At 56.9% G+C, this 17,156-nt stretch overlaps 2 protein-coding genes across 2 annotated transcripts; one reads left to right on the top strand and one right to left on the bottom strand.

The window, feature by feature from the left end:
* Positions 1-2,397: 2,397 nt before the first annotated feature.
* On the bottom strand, positions 2,398-10,855 carry SPRED3 (sprouty related EVH1 domain containing 3). The gene is made up of 6 exons (XM_045785921.2): positions 10,774-10,855; positions 10,440-10,620; positions 9,172-9,340; positions 8,998-9,074; positions 6,589-6,732; positions 2,398-5,836 (listed from the first exon to the last, which is right to left on the bottom strand). Exons 1-6 carry the CDS (start codon positions 10,824-10,826, stop codon positions 5,171-5,173), a joined length of 1,290 nt encoding a protein of 429 aa, XP_045641877.2. The 5' UTR covers positions 10,827-10,855; the 3' UTR covers positions 2,398-5,170.
* Positions 10,856-12,615: 1,760 nt separating this feature from the next.
* Positions 12,616-16,963, top strand: GGN (gametogenetin). Its single transcript, XM_045785940.2, has 3 exons — positions 12,616-13,171; positions 13,966-15,864; positions 16,790-16,963. The coding sequence occupies exons 2-3, from the start codon at positions 13,985-13,987 to the stop codon at positions 16,905-16,907; spliced, it is 1,998 nt and encodes a 665-aa protein (XP_045641896.2). The 5' UTR covers positions 12,616-13,171; positions 13,966-13,984; the 3' UTR covers positions 16,908-16,963.
* Positions 16,964-17,156: the final 193 nt, after the last annotated feature.

Genomic DNA, 17,156 nt, shown 5'->3' with positions numbered 1-17,156 from the left:
ACAAAATAAAGATTCAGAATCTGAAGTTGGTAGACAGTAAATCACTTCCTAGCTAACTTCAGACTCACAGAAGGCCTATGAAAGATTAACATACAAGAATTACTGTTACTACACATTCACAGACTAGAGATAAGGGTAGGATTTTTTCTAACCCATTCCTGAAAAATTAATGAGTGTTCAGATAATGAGCCTATTTTTATTTCCCCAATCCAAATCAGGAAGTTATTTTTTTTCTGGCACAGACCGCCAAAAACCCTAGTAATTTCCTACATGCTAAGGGCACTAGGACCGTCTTTTGTTCATTAAGTTGACTCTGAGTGGGCTCCTGAATGGCTCCTGGATGGGGGCTGGGCACCAGAAAGACCCAACAATGATAAGAAGCCTGGAACTTTCAGCACCCTACCCCTCATCCTCCAGAAGAAGAGAAATTGGAAATGGAGCTTATCGAACATGCATACGTGAGAATGACTCTATAAAATCCCAAAAGCAGGGGATTGGATTCAGAGAGGTTCCAGGCTGGTGAACACATACACACCAGGGGGGTCACACTCCTCAACTCCATGGGAACAGAAGCTTCTATACTTAGGAACCTCCTGGACCTCACCTTATGCATCTCTTCATCTGACTGTTCATCTGTATTCTTTATCATAGCCTTTAATAAACTGCTGAATATTTAAAAAAAAAAAAAAAAGAAAAAAAAAGAAACGGGTTTCCTTTTTCTCAGCCTCGCTCAGATTCCCTCTGCTCTTGAAGCGCCCTAGACCAAGTGTTGTTCTCCCAACTCCGCTCCAAAGGCAGAAACTTATTTCCTCGTTTCCAACATAGGGTTGGAATTACGTCAGGGAATCAGGAAGCCCGGCTCGCCCCCTCACACACACCAGCCCTTCTCATCGATCACAATGCACCGGTTGGGCCTTCACCCTTCTTTCTCCCTAGGCCTTGGAGAGGAAGCAGGTGCAATATACTGTCGTGATTAAGAGATTGCACCCTGGGCGTCAGGCAAACAAGGGTTAGGGCTGGACTCCACTACTCGGCACTTCTGTATCCCTGGCAAATTGCTTCTGATCTGTATAATGGGGATAAAACTTACTTTTATTTAAGAGTTGTAAGGATGAGAGTCCTGTGTTTAGTAGATGTATAGGGATATTCAATTAATAACATATATTGAGGATTTTGTGGGTGCTACTAGGCTAAGTATCTTAGTTCGTTTTAGGGAGGAGAGACAAGGTTCAGACAGGATAAGTCAGAGTGAATTTGTGGTGGTGCCAGGACTCAAATTCACATCTGATTCCAAAGTCCATGCTTTTAATCACTTAACCTATTACCACTGTTGGTACAGCTACTCTTTTGGTTGCTGTTGTTATAATCCTCCATAGGGCTGCCTGCCCCAAGTCTGGGTACTCAGGACCATTTGTTGACCTTAATAAAACATTAAAATCGCTCAAGTCAAAACCTTGGAATCACAGCCTTGATTCCTTTCTTCTTTGCAAACTCTGTATCTAAATTTGTGGATTCTACCTTTAAAATAGATCCATTATCTTGCCCACTTCTCCCTGCCTCCACTGTTCTCACCGATCTTGTGTACCCTTGTGTCCCCTGGATCATGACAATGGCCTCCTCCCTGCTCCCTACCCCCCCCCCCCCCCGTGTCTCTTCCCCACAGGCAACCAGAGATAACATGTAAACACCTGAGTCAGGTCACAGCCCTCCCATGCTTGGAGCCTTTCCCTATCTCCAGCTCACTCAGGGTGACCAGCAAAATCCATGCAATGCCTCTCAAGGACTGACAGATCTGCCCTGTCACCTCTCTGCCTTCATCCCCTAAATATGTTCCCCCCTGCTTCCTCCCCTCCAGACACTCGCTCCCTTGATGTCCGTCAGACTTACATAGACATGCTTCTCCCTCAGGGCCTTGCATGGACAGTTCCCCTTTACCTAGAATGTTCTTCCTGCAGACATCCATAGGATTCCCTCACCTCCTTCAAGGCTTTATTCAAATGCTGGCTCCTCAGCAAGGCCTCCCTGATAGCCCTGGCTAAAAATGACTGTATCCCCCATCTCCACTTACTTTTCTTTATAGCACATATTTCTAACATGTCATTTATTGTCTCCTTCACTGTAAAGTTCATAAGCTGCTCGTGGGAAAGGATTTTTGCTTTATTCTCGGTGCTAAGGTCAGGGCCTGGCATATGATGGGTGTTCGGTAAGTGTACATGAGTGACTGAATGTATAAAATTCAGCTGGAGGGTCTGCTTGGGACTAAATGATGTGAAGGAGAAAGGACAAATTGGTTAGGAGACTGGTTTGGTGGTTCAGGAAGGTGAGCGGATGGGGTGCATCAGTGCAAATAAAGGACACAAGCTGAGACTTTGTCACAGACATTTCTTGGAGCAAATATCTCATGCCCCCTCCCCAATGACAAGGCTGGGTCTTTGGCCCCCATCCTCCCCCACCATGGCAGCCTGCACTGACGATAACAACATTGAGGTCACAGACTGGCTTGGAATCAAGATCAGGAAGATAAATGTTGGGGTGCCTCCCCCAAGTCTGGGGGCCAAGCATCCAATCTGAGGGGCAAGCAGCTGGGAAATTGGGCCTGGGGGCTCCAGGGTCTGAGGTCTTCCTGGCTCCCAGGGTCAGCCCTCCATGCACCCCTGATTTGGGGGTGATGAAGAGTAATCATGGATCAGAGGTGGGTATCAGCAGGGAGCAGGACTGGGAGACCTGGGAGAGGTGGTGCTGGGAGGCGGGACCCGGGGGAACCTTCCCCAGCTCCCACCGCTTCATCCGCAGATCCCACAGCACCTTACAGCACTCTGGTCCCCGTCCCACCCCTCCCCAAAACGAGGTAGGTTAAGAATGGAGCTTCCCCCCCGCCCACCACGGAAGGGAGGAGACCGAGGCACAGAGAGGGGGATGGGGACCCAGGCCGCCCCAGCCCCCCCGTCCCTCCGCCCTCAGCTCTGGTGGGTCTGACAGTGACGAGAGCTGGGCAGAGTGGGGATGGGAGGGACATCCCCCTTTTCTCTCACCCATCCCAGGGTCTGGTTGGGAGAGCGGAATCTCACAGGTTCCGGATGTAATAAATAGTTAATAATTTAAAGGAAGTGACAGAAGGATCTAGCCCTCTGACCCCCTTGACCTATCCCTTGAACCCCTACAAGGCCATCCAAGTGTGGGTAATGAAGAAAGGTAAGTGCACATTTCCAGATGCCTGGGACCACATGCAAGTCCCAAGCCCATACAGCATTGAGATTGTCTGGCTCCAAGACCTCGATCCTCTGCTTCAGGCCATCAGATCTGAGGTACCCTGAAAGTCCCATTCCACTCAGGGAAAAGAGACTGTGGCATCACAGAGGGCCATGAAACCGGCTTTCAAACTTCACAGGCAACCCCCAACTCTGAGGGGGAAGGGAAGGGGTTAACAGGGCAGAATATAAAAAGTTTGGACTAGGGCTGGGGCTTAATTTAAGGTTGGGCTTGGGGCAGAGTGCAAGGGGACTGTGTGTGTATGTGTGTGTGTGTGTGTGTGTGTGTGTGTGTAGTGCCATATCTAGCCTAAAAAGTGACTCTGTGCACAGTGCAGCCAGCAGAGTGCAGTGTTTCCACCACACCCCCACCCTGACTGTGTGTCTTTGCTTAGTGAGCAGCCTGCACGATCATCTAGGACAATGCTAGGTCCTAGAGATGGGAGTGGGGGAGTTCTGGGGTGGTCCTGGAATCCAGAAACATGAGCTCAAGATGATGGGTTGGTTGGTTTGTTTTGTACCCTAGTAAAGGAGTCCTTCTGTGAGATGCTGGGGGCTGGGGCTGAGGCCCTTGGGGCTTGAATTCAGAGGTCTGGGACCTTGGGGATTCAGGGACTTATGGACAACAGGATTCAAGGGCCACAGGTCTCAGGGAATATGAGGCTTAAGAGGTTTGAGTCCAAAGAAATCTGGGATCTGAAGGTGCTACGGTCCTGGAGCACCTCAGTTGTCTCTGGTATGGAGGGACCAAGGTCTTGAGTCAGGGACAATCCCAATGTTGTGTAGGCTTAAGCCCTGAATTTGGGGGACCAATGGCACCTTGGGGTCTTGGAACCAGGGCTCCCAAAGCACCTTGGGGTCATCCGGGAGCTGGGGACCAAGGGGTGAGAGAGAGGTCTGGGTTGCCATGGATATCCCATCATCTGGGAGCTGGGCTTCCAGCCTTTAGGGGGTTGGGGATCTGGGTACAAAGCAGCCAAAGATTCCAGGCCATTCTGGGGCTTGAAATCCAAGTCTAGGGGGTTTTGAAAGAGGGTTATCTGAGGACTTGAGGCTAGTGCCTTGGGCCCTAACGTGTAGGTGGCCTTCAGTACTACCTCTGGGAGTACAAGGCACCTCAGAGTCCTATATTTGAGATCCAAAGCTCTGGGAATACTGGCTTGGGGTGAGTGGGTCTACAGAGGTCTTTGATCCTTGGCTCCCAAAGCATCTTGGAGTCTGACATCTAGATCTTGGAGAGGCTCTGAGATGGGTCTCCCAAGTCATTTTGGTCAGAGAACATCTGTTTGGGCATACCTATGGACTCAGGGCATCTTAAGAGGGTTTGGTGCCTCAGGGGTCCTGGGGGCTACAAGAATATCTCAGATATGGGGGCCCCAAGTTTTAGGTGAGCATTCAGGGACCATTTGGGGTGAATCTGGGTTCTATGGTCTCAAGATCTGGGAGAAATTGTATGCAGGCAGGGTCAGGTATTGGCAACTCCTGACTGACTAACTGTAATCTGAGGGTTCATGGTGTCAGGCATGATGGGGTCTAGGTTGGTTATTTGAACAGGGGAGAGTCAGGGCTCAGGGCCCTGTGTCTCTCAGGGATACATATGCTCCCCAGTCTGCCAGAGGTGAAGAGTTCGGGGATGCCTGGAATCTCCTCAGTCTAGGTCGGGGAAGGGGGGTGGCAGGATGGGGACGCCAGGACTCAGGATGCCTGGGACCTCTTGGACAGACATCCCAATGAAGCTGGGTCTGGGGTCTCTCAGTCCTAGATTTGGGGTCCAGGTTCCAGGTCTGGGGTCTCTCAATCCAAACTCAAGCTCCAAGTTCCGGGTGTGCCTAGGTTTGGGTTTAGGGGTCCGAACAGAGTCCAGGGTCCTGGACCCTCAATTTGGGGTCCTCGGTGCAGCTACCGGACCCACCAGGCCTTCCTCACCGCGCCGCCTCCTCGTGGCGACCCCCGCAGCCGGCGCAGCCACATCGCGCCGCGACCCAGTGGCACGCGCGCAGGGGCGCATAGCAGCAGAGGCAGGGCACGGCCAGGGAGAGCGCGGCCAGCGCAGCCCAGCGCGCCGCGGGACGCGGGTGCCCCGGCTCGCAGGCGCACGGGTCCGAGAAGTCGCCCTCGGCGTCCGACAGGCAGTGGTAGAGCAAGCTCTCGGCGCACCACAGGCAACTGAGCCGGCGCACCAGCAGGCGACCCGGGTCCGGGGCTTCCGCGCAGCGACCACCACGCCCATCGGCGCGGCGGCGGAAAAGCGCCCGGCAGTGCACGCAGCGCGCCGCCTCCTCCGCCTCGGGGGAGGCCTTGGCCGGCGCTGGGGCAGGGCCTGGGCCCGGGGGTGGGCGAGCGGGGGGCGCTGGGGGCACGGCCTCCGCGAGAGGGACGGGTAGTGCGGCGGGGGGCCCCAGGGCTGCGCCCCTCAATGTGCCGGTCTTGGCGAAGCGCACGACGCAGGTGGACAGGGCGAGGGGCGCGGGCGGCCCGGCGCGCCGGTAATCCTCATAGCCACGGCCGCCCCAGCCCGGGCCCCCTGCCCCGGCCAGGGGCTCTGAGGGCTCCGGAATCCCCGTGAATGGTAGGAGCGGAGGGTAGCTCTGTGGGACGAAGGGATAGAACAGGTTAGCAGGGTCTGTGATATCCCACGCTCCACCACAATCCATCCCAGTCTCAGAAGACTTGAGAATTCAAAGACCCAGCCTTCAGGCCTCATTCATCCTAGGAAGCTGTGCTGGGACCCTGAGGGTCTGGGTCAGGCACTCAGACTTCCAAGCCCCAGCCCGCTCCTCTCAAATCCAAGAACAGACCAAAGAATCCAGGCACCAAGCCCACACCTTAATGACCCAGTGATCCAGGCTCTCAGTCCCGTCCTCTCTCAAGACCCAGGAGATCCCAGCACCCAGTCCCTTCTACTCCCGGGTCCAGGAGCTTGGGACCCCAGCCATGTCCTTTAGGACGCAGGAATCCAGTCCCCAGGGAGCGTTAACCCCCTTGGAGCCCACGCCCTTCCTAATGAAGTAAGCAGTCTAAAGAACGCCTTCCACGAGTATGAAAAACTCCCTAATATACTCGAAGAATTGTCCAAGTCGTCCCCCAGACCCCTCTGAATTCAGAACACAGAACTTTCCACAATCTCCCGCGGGAGACACAGGGAATGTCCTCACCCACCCTCAGAGGAACCTAAGTCCCCCAGCAGCCTCCCACCATCACTGCTGTGAATTCAATCAAGCCAACCATCCCCTAGATCTGTTTGCGGTTTCTTGCCCTTCTGGGGTCTTAGCTCCCACCTACTTCAGGACCCCACCCCCACCCACAGCCCCAGACTTCCGCGGGAGGTGGGAGGTCGCACCTGAGCGGAGGAGCGGCGGCGCTGGGGGGACATAGACGGCCCGAAGCCAGAAGCTGACTCCATGGTGATGATGGTGGCCGCCGCTGCGGTGGGAGGCGTCTCCTGGTGGCTGTGACTGGAGGAGGACTCGCTGTCCACATGGGACTGGGGGAGAGTGGCGGCCTCAGAGCCGGACCCCCGGCACAGCCGGTGCCCTCACATAGACCCCCTCCCATGGCGAGCGAGGGCTCTGCGGCCAGACCGGCCTCGGTGCAAGCCCCGGCTCTGCCACTGACTGGTTGTGTGACCTCCGGCAAGTGAGCTCATCTCTTTGAGCCTCAGTTTCCTTCTCTGTAAAATGGGGATCATAATAGTGTCTATTCATAAGGATGTGGTTAGGACCCACTGTAAAGGGGATAACACATGCTTGAAGTACAGAGAGCTGGAAATGGTGACTGTTTTTATTATCAGACCCCCTCTTCTTATCCGCTCAGCTTGCTGACCTTCAGAACATCCAAGTATCTTCCTCCCTTCTCAGAAGCCTTCTCCCTTGGCCGGTAGGCCACCTTCCTGACTCATTCCCACCCCCACACCTTGACCAGGGCAGCTCCACCCACCAGGAAGGTGTTCCTTCCCAGCCAAACCACCTGTCCTTTCCAAACTGAAACATCACTTCTCAGACCCTCGGTTTCTTTTCTGTAACTTGGGGGGGTCATTCTGACTTCATCCATTTGCTATCTTCAGTAAACATTCATCGAGCACCCACAGCATGCCAGGCCATTGTGAGGATGTAAGATGGAGCATGGGAAGTCCAGCATCTTTCTTGTGGAAGCGCCAAAGACTGGGGACCTGTCTTCATGATTTCTGTAACCCCACCCACCTCTCCCACGACCCTGCGATTCCCGCCTTTCTGCCAGGGAACCAGTTTTATTCTTCTAAGTCTCAGCAATTCCCACTGTTTCCAGCAAATGCCAAATCGCATCTGACATTATGTGCATTTATTCATTCAATAAATGTATTCAGCATATATTTACTGAACACTTACTGTATATCAGGCAGTTTTAGGTCTCAGAGATGCAGCAAGAAAGCAACAAAAGATCCTTTGCCCTCCTGGAGCTGGCATTCTAGCACAGGAGACAGGCAAGAAACTAACCGATAAGAAAACTGTCTATACTGGGGAGCCTGGGTGGCTCAGTTGGTTAAGCGACTGCCTTCAGCTCAGGTCATGGTCCCAGGGTCCTGGGATTGAGCTCTGCGTCAGGCTCCCTGCTCTATGAGGAGCCTGCTTCTTCCTCTCCCCTCACCCCCCGCCATGCTCTCTCTTGCTATCTCTCTCTCAAATAAATAAAGTCTTAAAAAAAAAAAGAAAGAAAGAAAGGAAAAGAAAACTGTCTATATAGGAAGGAAATAAGGAAAATATCTTAGAAGATGGGGAAAAAATTAGAACACGATAAGGAGCACTGGGATATCACACTTTTGAACAGCTTACTCGGGAAGGGCCTCACTGAGAAGGCGATATGTATACAAAACCCTGAAGGAAGTAAGGGGATGAGCCACGTGGAAATTTGGGGAAGAGTATTCCAAGACAGAAGGAACAGCCAATGCAAAGGCCCTGAGACAGGAACATGCCTGCTGTGTTGGAGTAACAGGCAGGAGGCTAGTGTGGCTGGAGCAGAGTGAGCAAAAGGGAGAATAGGGGGCCAAATGGGATGGGATCTTATATGCTTTCTCCTTTACCCTGAGTGAGATGGACCCCTGGAAGGGTTCTGAGTGGAGGGGTGGCCACGATCTAACTTAGATTTCAATAGGGTCCCTCTGGCTGCCTGTAGGGAACTTCCAGGCAGTAGGGAATAGGAGGGGGGCAGTTGACAATAAGAGGCTGGTGAGATGCTCCGGCTGGGAGATGAGGTTGGACTCTACCAGGCTGGAAGCAGATTCTAATCATTTTGAAGGTGAAGCCAATATTTGATGACAGATTAGATGAGGAGCATAAAAAAGGACAAAAGTCAAGGATGACTTCAAGGATGACTTCAAGGTTGGTACCCTGAGTAACTAGAAGGATGGACTTGCCATTAATTTTTTTACTATGAAAGATACAGCTTATCTTTTTTTTTTTTAATTTTCTGCCTTTCCACACTAGAATAGAAGCTCCAAGAGGAAAGGGACTTTGTTCTGTTCACTGATATAGCCCCAGTGCCTAAAACACTGCTTATTTGCAGGTGCTCAATAAATACTCTTGAATGAATATGAGACCCACAGTAACATAGGAAAACTAGGATAACGGGCATTAAGTTAACACTAATCGTTTGGGCCCAGATTTGTGTCCCCAGTGTGTGGCATGGTGCTCGATGCACAAGACATGCTCGAGAATGTTTGGAGAATAGAAATAAACCCCTGCCCTCCCAGCAGAGCTGCATCCTGGAGACTCACCGTCAGAGGGCAGGGAGTCTCTGCGGTGTCCTGGGAAGGGGAGGAGGAAGAGGAGGAGGAAGAGGGGGTAAGCGAGCCTGGGGCAGGGAGAGAGGCAGACAGTGAGTTCCCGGGGCCCCAGCTTCTCCCACCCTCCCACCCCATCCTCCAGTGCCCACCGCCTGCACCACTCACCTCGACCCAGCGCGGCCAGCGCGGCCAGCAGGCTCTTCTGGAACTCATCAGCCTCTGCAGGACTCTGGAACGTCAGTCCAAACTTGCAGTCACCCAGGCTCCAATGATGGAAGATGGGGTTCACTTTGTTGTAAACCAAGCCTGGCTTCAGGGTACACTCCAAGGTGGTCTGAGGGGCAGGAGGGGGTCAGGTCAGATACCCCCTTCCAGCCATGCCCGTGACTTCCTCTCAACCCTCCGCCTATCTGCATACCTCAGCATCCCACAAACGTCATTTGTCAACCCTAGGTGTACCCCTGAACCTGGACCAACACCCCAATACCACTCCCCAATTTTATTGAGCACACCTCTCACACCCCAATATTTCCCCCAAACCCCTTGATCCCTATGTTTTCCTCATACTCCCTTCTGATAACCCAATGTCCCTCCTTCTGACTCAATAACAGTCCCCAAACTTTACTCAACAGCTCAGAATATTACTGTTAATCTATTCCTGATGCCCCAAAAATCTCCCAAAATGCTACCCAAAATTCTTTTCAAACTCCCATAGCTTTCCCCTCGGATGCTGGAAACCCTAGACGTTTCCTCATATCCTTGCCCAACATCACTATATTCAAATAACACCAGTTCAAACCCCCCTACATCATTCCTTCTGACCCCAGCTCTGAAATGTGACCTGTCCCCCAAGCCTTTTCAAACAATCCAAGTCTTTCTACTACATCCCCAGCTGAAACTTCAACGTTGTCCTCCCAAATCATGCCAGGCAGCCCAGAATATTCCTGCTGAGCCCACATGTAGGATTGTGAACCCTATTCGACACGTCCAGATGGTCCCCCACCAAATGCCTCCATATACTTAGAGCGGACAGGGGCCGGTGGTGTAGGCCTCCTGGTAAGGATCTCTGAGCAAGATGGAGCCACAGGAGGGTTCTGAGCAGAGGGAAGGACGTGATCTGAGTCAGGTGTTAGCAGGGCCCCTGTGGAATAGACTGAGGTTGGGGAACAGAGCAGGAGCAGGGCCAGAGCCTTGAGGAGGATGCTGTGATGGTCCATCAGGCAATGGCAGTGGACAGGACCTGTCTGATACCCCAGATATTCTCAAAACTCCCATTTGTTCTCCATAAGATAGATATTCAGTTCCAAACGACGTCCCACACCCTGGGTTGCTTCTGGGCTGGGAGATGATCTGACCGCATCTCTGCACTCCCGGCCCCATCCCCTTACTTCCCCCATGCCCCCACCCTACTCCCACGCCCCAGGGTGGCTCACTTTCTGGTCCCGAAGGCGCTCCCCGTGGATGACGTAGTGCCCCTGGCGGGCCCCCCCCTCGGGCCTGGCCCCTCGGACCCGACAAACGCTCACCTGGCTGAGGCCCCCGCCCCCCACAGGCAGCCAGCCCCCACTGGAGTCATCTCGGGCCATCACCACGGCTCGGACCTGAACCATGTACCTGGAGGGGGTGGGGAGATGGGGACAACACAGTCAGCGGGCTGCAGTGCTGCTCTCCCATTCAGCGTTCTCCCAACCCTCATCCCCACTCTTCATCCCTCACATCTGGATCCACTGCACCCTTCGGCACCGATTTTCACTTTCTCTGACACACCTGCCTTCTCCCCCATGCCCACCTTCTTTCAGAGTGGCTTCTTTCTTCCTCATGCCATCCCTTTTCTCCCATGCTTACCTTCTCCACATCTACCTTTCCTCTCCATATCCACCTTCATCCCTTTCCCCATAGTTCCCATCCTGACCCCCATAGCCTTCGTTTTCCACTTCCCTTCCCCCTCCGGCTCTTCCCCTATCAACCCAGTCTCCTTCTCCTCCCTCAGCACATTCCCACAGCCCCACCCATCGTTCCCCCTCACAGCTGGGTGCCTGCGCATATGTATTTTCTTAGAGCCCATCAACTCCGCTCCAGATCCCCCTATACTGCCTCCACACTCTGCCGCCCAGGCCACTGGCTGGGTGAGAAACCCAGGCTCTCTTCCCCCCCACCCCTTCCCGGATTTATGAATGAGACCGGATGCAAAGCTCACTGAGTCACCCAGCAACGGGAGATGGGCAGGGAGCAGGGAGAGAACCAGAAATGGCCAGAGAGAGGCCGAAAGGGAGATGGAGGCAGAGGAAGCCAGAAACGGGCGACCGAGACACAACCAGAGTGCATTTCATTCACAAAAATCAAGCCTGCTCCCTCAGGTCCCAGCCGAAGGAAGGCAAGGGGGAGAGATTGAGGGGAGGTGGAGAATTGATCCCTCCTCCTCCCTCTCCCCGCCCCAGCATCCTTCAGAACCATCTTACCCCGCCCCCCAGCTCAGGGGACGTAGCCCTCCGCCCAGTAATCGGGATCAGCGTCCAGCCCCTCACTACCACCTAGCGCAGGGACCCTGGCGTCTCAACCTTAGGGACCCAGGCAACGAGCTCTAGCCCCTTCCCCCACCTGCAGGCTGCCGGTTTTCCCCGGCCCTTCGGGAGGGGAAGGGGCGGTCGCAGCGCCCCCAGCCCCCTTTTCTCAATGGGATGGGATTTTGTGAATGAGCAGTCACGTGATGCTGCTTCCTTTGTCCGCCCGCCTCCCCCGACAACAGGTGAAGCAGAGAAAGAGGGCAGGGGTCCCCCAGGGCCTAGCTGGGATGGGACGCCGGGATTTCTGAATGCCCTATGCTCCCCACACATCTGTTTCCCTGGGGGAGTGGTCCCCAGAGTTCCTCAATGGTGGGGGTCCAGTTCGGAATTTTATGAATGGGGCGTCCTCGGAGAAGTCCAGGCCCCCAAATGGAGACTGGTACCCCAAATGGCTGCCGCGCAGTTTCGGGGCCCCCAACCCCTTGCCCTTCCAGCCGCGGTCTGGGGGGCGCCCCGGTGGGCAGGAGGCGCAGCGCGGTCCAGGCCGCCCCCTCACCAGGACAGGCTGTCTGTCAGCCCCCGCCCCCTCGCCCCCCTTGGCACCTGCCTGGGAGGCTCCGGCCGGGCTCCGAGCGGCGGCGACTTGGCCTCCTCTTCCTCCTCCTCTTGTTCGCTCCGGCTCCCTCGCTGGTTCCGGCGGCGCTAGAGACGGGCACCGGGAGCCGGGGCGACGGGGGAGGGAGGGGGAACCTGGAAGATGGGTGAGGGGGAGGGGGCGGCTTGGGGGAGGGGTAAGCGCGAGGCGGGCGTACTTGCCCGCTGGGTCCTAGAGCCCGTCACTGGCTCCCAGAGAACAGCCCCCCAGCCCCCATTTTCTCAGGATCCAGAAAGGATCCCCCACTTTCCCACCCATCCGCGCCATTGATCCCTGAGGATGTGGGGAAAGGTCCGGGACATGGCCTGGTCTCAGGGTTCTAAAGAGGTGAGGGTCTTCACTTTGGGTTCTAAATGGGAGGAGCTGAGTACCTGGTAGGGTTCGAAAAGGGGTGGGGCGAGAAGGGAGCATTCGCTAGGGGGCGGGGTCGGAGGGCCTTGGGAAGGAGAGTCGGTGAGGACGCCGAGGGCGCGGACAAGCCCTTGCGTCATGGAAGGGGCGGCTCCACGGTGGATGGGCCTTCTAGGCAGGCCCGAGGAAGGAGAGGGTCTTGGAAAGAGATGTTGTGGGGTCCTAAAAGGGTGGAGTTTAGAACTAAATTGTCTTATGGGCGGGGCCCATGAGAGAGCTGAAAGGGAGGAGCTACGTAGCGGTGTTCGTAATGGGCGGAGCCTCGAGGGAGGGACTAACGACGAGGGGTGGAGCATTTATAAAGAGGAGGAGCTAAGGATAACATTCTAAAGGGGTGGGGCCTAGGAAGAAGACGTCGGAATATTTCAAAGGGAGATCCAGGTTCGTAAGGGGCCGGCCTCTTGCCGGCTCACGGGAGGGCGGGGCCTCGAGCCCGGGGGCGGGGCCTAGATCTCGGGGTCCGCCCCGCTGTCTCGCCCACTTGCCATCACCCGCTTCACCCCCGTTCTTTTCGGTTATTTTCTGCTACGGCCGTTCCCCGCCCGCCCTGGGCCCAGGGGGCCGCGGTCTGAACTTCGGTCGGCTGGAGGAGTCGGTGAGTGGGAACCTCTGGGCGAAGGCGGGGCCAGGGTGGAGTTGGAGAAAGAGGTGGGGCCTGAGTGTTGAAGCCGGCTGGTAGACCAGGAGCCGGAAAAGTTTAGAAGTGAGGCACGAAAATCTGCCGCTGCCTGGGAAGAGGGCGAGACTCAAATGATCGACACACAGAGAGGGATCGGAGGGTTAGAGGTGAGGACTAAGGGCTTAGCAAGACAAGAAGACCGCGGAGGCGGGGCCAGACCTGGAGCGGGTGATAAGGCCCTATACCGACAATCGGGGGCGGGACCAGAGAGCAGGGGCGGGGCCTGAGGCTCCCAAGCGAGGTTAGAAGACTGGGAGAGAAGTTTGAACTCCTTGCAGGCCTTACAGGCTACTGAGCGCAATCATCGAGTGATGTGGCCTGAGTGACTGACAGGAAAGAGGGCAAGACCGCGTCTTGGAGCCTAGAAACTGGGGACGTGGTCAAAGTGTAGGGATGTGACCTGAGGGGCAAGTCGGGGTGGGGTGAGGGGGCAGGGACGGAACCTTAGTACACTAAGAGAATGGAGCCTAAGTGTCTGAACAGCAGCTGAATGGGGCCATGAGAAAGAAGGCATGACAGTAGCTGAATGGGACGATGGGGAAGAACGCTTGAGCTTGAGTCAGGGACCAGGAGTGCGGCTAGCGACTGGTGCCTGAGTGGATCTTGGAACACAGGGGTGCGTGTGGGGTGGACGGGTAGGACCAAATACAGCCAGCCTCGCGGAGTCCCCACAGTTTTAGCAGACTGACTGGCGGAAGCTCTTCTGACAGTCCCCGACCTCCGTCAGAAATGGGGAACGTGCAGTCGGAGCCGTCCGCGGGCGGGGGCTCCCGAAAAGAGCAGGCCTCGGACCGCTCCTCTGACTCCCGCCGGACGTCCCTGGTGGAGCCCGAGGTGACCCCCTCCTCCCCGGCCATGCGCCTGGCTCGCGGGCTGGGCGTCTGGTTTCCTGGCAGCTCCGCGCCCCCGGGAATCCTGGTACCCCCGGAGCCCCAGGCCTCACCCTCGCCCCTGCCCCTGACCTTACAACTGCCCTCGCCAGTGACGCCCCTTTTAGAGGAGGCGGCTGCGGCGGCGGTCTCCACACCACCCCCGCCCCCCGTGGGGACCCTGCTGCCCGCGCCGTCTAAGTGGCGAAAACCCACGGGCACTCCGGTGCCCCGGATCCGCGGTCTGCTGGAGGCGAGCCATCGCGGCCAGGGCGATCCTCCGAGCCTCCGTCCGCTGCTGCCGCCGCCCCGGCAACTAACCCGAGAGGACCCCAACTCTGTCCCGAGGGCCCCATCCCCTACTCCGCCGCCCTTGGAGCCGCGGAAGCTGCCACCACCGCCACCTTCCGACCGGCAGCCCCCGGACCACAGAATCATTCCTGCTCTGGCCACACCCGCCACACCCCCCTCAGAAAGCCAGGTCAGGTACGGCAGCGAGGGCCAGACGGCCGTTGGAGCCCGCAGAGGGGCGCCTCCCCAAGCGGGCGAGGGCGAAATGGCCCGGCCTGCGGTCTCCGAGTCTGGCCTGAGTTTGCTGTGTAAAGTCACCTTCAAGTCGGGGCCCCCTTTGGCCCCTGCAGCAGCCTCGAGTTCCTTAGCGGCCAAAGCCTCGCTCGGGGGCGGCGGGGGCGGAGGACTCTTCGCTGCCGCCTCTGGTTCCATCTCGTACGCTGAGGTCCTGAAGCAGGGGCCCCTGGTTCCTGGGGCCACTCGACCCTCGGGAGAGGTCCCTCGAGGGACTCAGGAAGCAGAAGGCGGTGACGGAGACGGCGAGGGGTGTTCTGGACCCACCTCGGCGCCTGTGTCCCACGCCAGGGCCCTTCCGCCGCCACCCTACACCACCTTTCCAGGCTCGAAGCCCAAATTTGACTGGGTGAGCCCTCCCGATGGCCCTGAACGCCACTTCCGTTTCAACGGAGCCGGCGGCGGTGTCGGGGTGCCCCGACGGCGTGCGGCGGCGCTCTCAGGGCCCTGGGGCTCCCCACCGCCTCCGCCAGGGCAGACGCACCAGGCCCCTGGGCCCCGGAGGCCTGCACCGGCCCTACTGGCGCCGCCTATGTTCATCTTCCCGGCGCCCGTCAATGGCGAGCCTGTGAGCCCGGGGCCGGGAAGCCCACGGAAGGTGCCGCCACCGCCGCCCACGCCGCCACCCACGCCGCCTCCCGCGCCGCCGCTGACACCGCAGCCGCCCGTGCTCCAGCCAACACCGCTGCCCGTGCCCCGCCCTCCCACCCCACGCCCGGGCCACTTGGAGTCGGCTCCGGCTCCCGCCCCGGCTCCCACTCTGCCCCTCGCCTTGGATGCCGACCAGGCCCCGGCCCCGGCCCCAGCCCCAGCCCCGGCCCCGGCTCCGGCCCTATCCCCGGCTCCGGCTCCCACCATAGCGGAGCCAACGCTGCCTGCGCCCGCGCCCATCAAGGCCCGCACGCGCAGGAGTAAGGGTCCCCGCGCAGCCCGAGGGGCGACCCGTGAGGATGGCGCACCCGGAGATGGTCCTCGAGAACGTACTGCAGCTACCGTGACTGACGGTGGTGGCGGCGGGACTCCTCCAGCGGGACTGGCTAACGCCGGCACCACACACCACTGGCCGCCCTTCCAGGTGCTTAACTCTTGTCCCTGCAAGTGTTACTGCCGCCACCAGCCGCGTCACCGCCGTCTACCACGCAACGTGTCTGCCTGGTGAGGGAAGGTCGTCGGGGAGTAGGGAGGGGAGGGTATACCCCTTGAAGTCCTGAACCCAACCTTCCCAGACAGAGTCCCATTCAGCTCTTTGGAGTCCTGACCCCAGCTGACCCCCGTTATCTCAAACCCAGCTGAGCTCCAATCCTTCAGGACCAAGAGAAAAACTGACACCATACTGACCCCTGACCAGAGACAGGGAACACCTTGGTCCAGCCTCTTGGTATACAGATCTCCAAGCTGACCCTTGTCCCTGTGACCATCTGGAGCCATCAGGAAGGGAAAATGGTGCCAGTTGGACTGACCCTATTCATAGCCTTAACCCTGTCCCTGAGGGCACCAAGAAGGACCATGTCCCAAGCCTGGCATATGAGCAGAGGAGATGAATGCATACGTCCAAAGAAGTCCCTCACACTCCTGACCCCTCCAGCCTTTGGCAACTTCTCCTGACTCTGTGTCCCAAGGCTTTGGCAGTCCCTGTGCTGCAGAGGCTATACCTGAGTCCTCAGATCCAGAGGAGATAGTGTATCTCTCAGTTACAGCTCCCCTACACACACACACACACACACACACACACACACACACTCTCTCTCTCTCTCTCTCTCTCTCCCCCTCTCTCTCTGAATCTCGGAATCTGGTCACCAGGGTTCATCTGACCTTGGCTCCCAAAGATTCTGAATCACTGAGAGACTCTCTCCTCTGGACCCCCTGGGGGTTCAGTAGGGATGGGTGCGGGGAGTACAGGACACACACACTATCACCAATTCTTAGCCCCCCTTCCTCAACTGAAGTGGATACAGCCCCGCCCTAGATTGCCTTTGTGATATTCATACATGGCCCCTCATACAGATGGGGAAAGCGAAACCTAGAAAGGACAAGGGCTTGGCCACATGGCCAGGTCCTGCTGACTCTCCCCTCCCCCTAGGCTGAGCACGCCCACCAACCACCTGAGTGAGCCACCCTGGGTTGCCACCATCAAGCTGGCTGGCTCCCTGGTGGCCGGGCTGGAGCACTACGACTTGCAGGCCACCCATTCCAACTGAGTGCAGTCTGCTCAGTGCCCTCTGCCTGCCCCTCAACAATAAAATAACCATCCAGATGTCTAGCTACCTGTCAGTCACTTGCTTAGGGGTGAAGGGATGGGGTGGGCTAGGGCAGAGGCCTCTGTGAAAGCACATCTTAGAGTTAAGGATCTGGACCCAAAACAGAAATCCCGGAGGTTCCATTCATCCAGCACCTGGACTGATGGCCCCAGGGGTGAGGCAGTCTCATTACCCTTAATACCATCAGCC

This window comes from Ursus americanus, chromosome 21 (assembly GCF_024610735.1).
Source record: "Ursus americanus isolate L20-20 chromosome 21, mUrsAme1.1.p, whole genome shotgun sequence".
Taxonomy (NCBI): Eukaryota; Metazoa; Chordata; class Mammalia; order Carnivora; family Ursidae; genus Ursus; species Ursus americanus.
The sequence above is the reverse complement of the archived record's forward strand: the minus strand, read 5'-3'. Positions and strand labels throughout refer to the sequence as shown.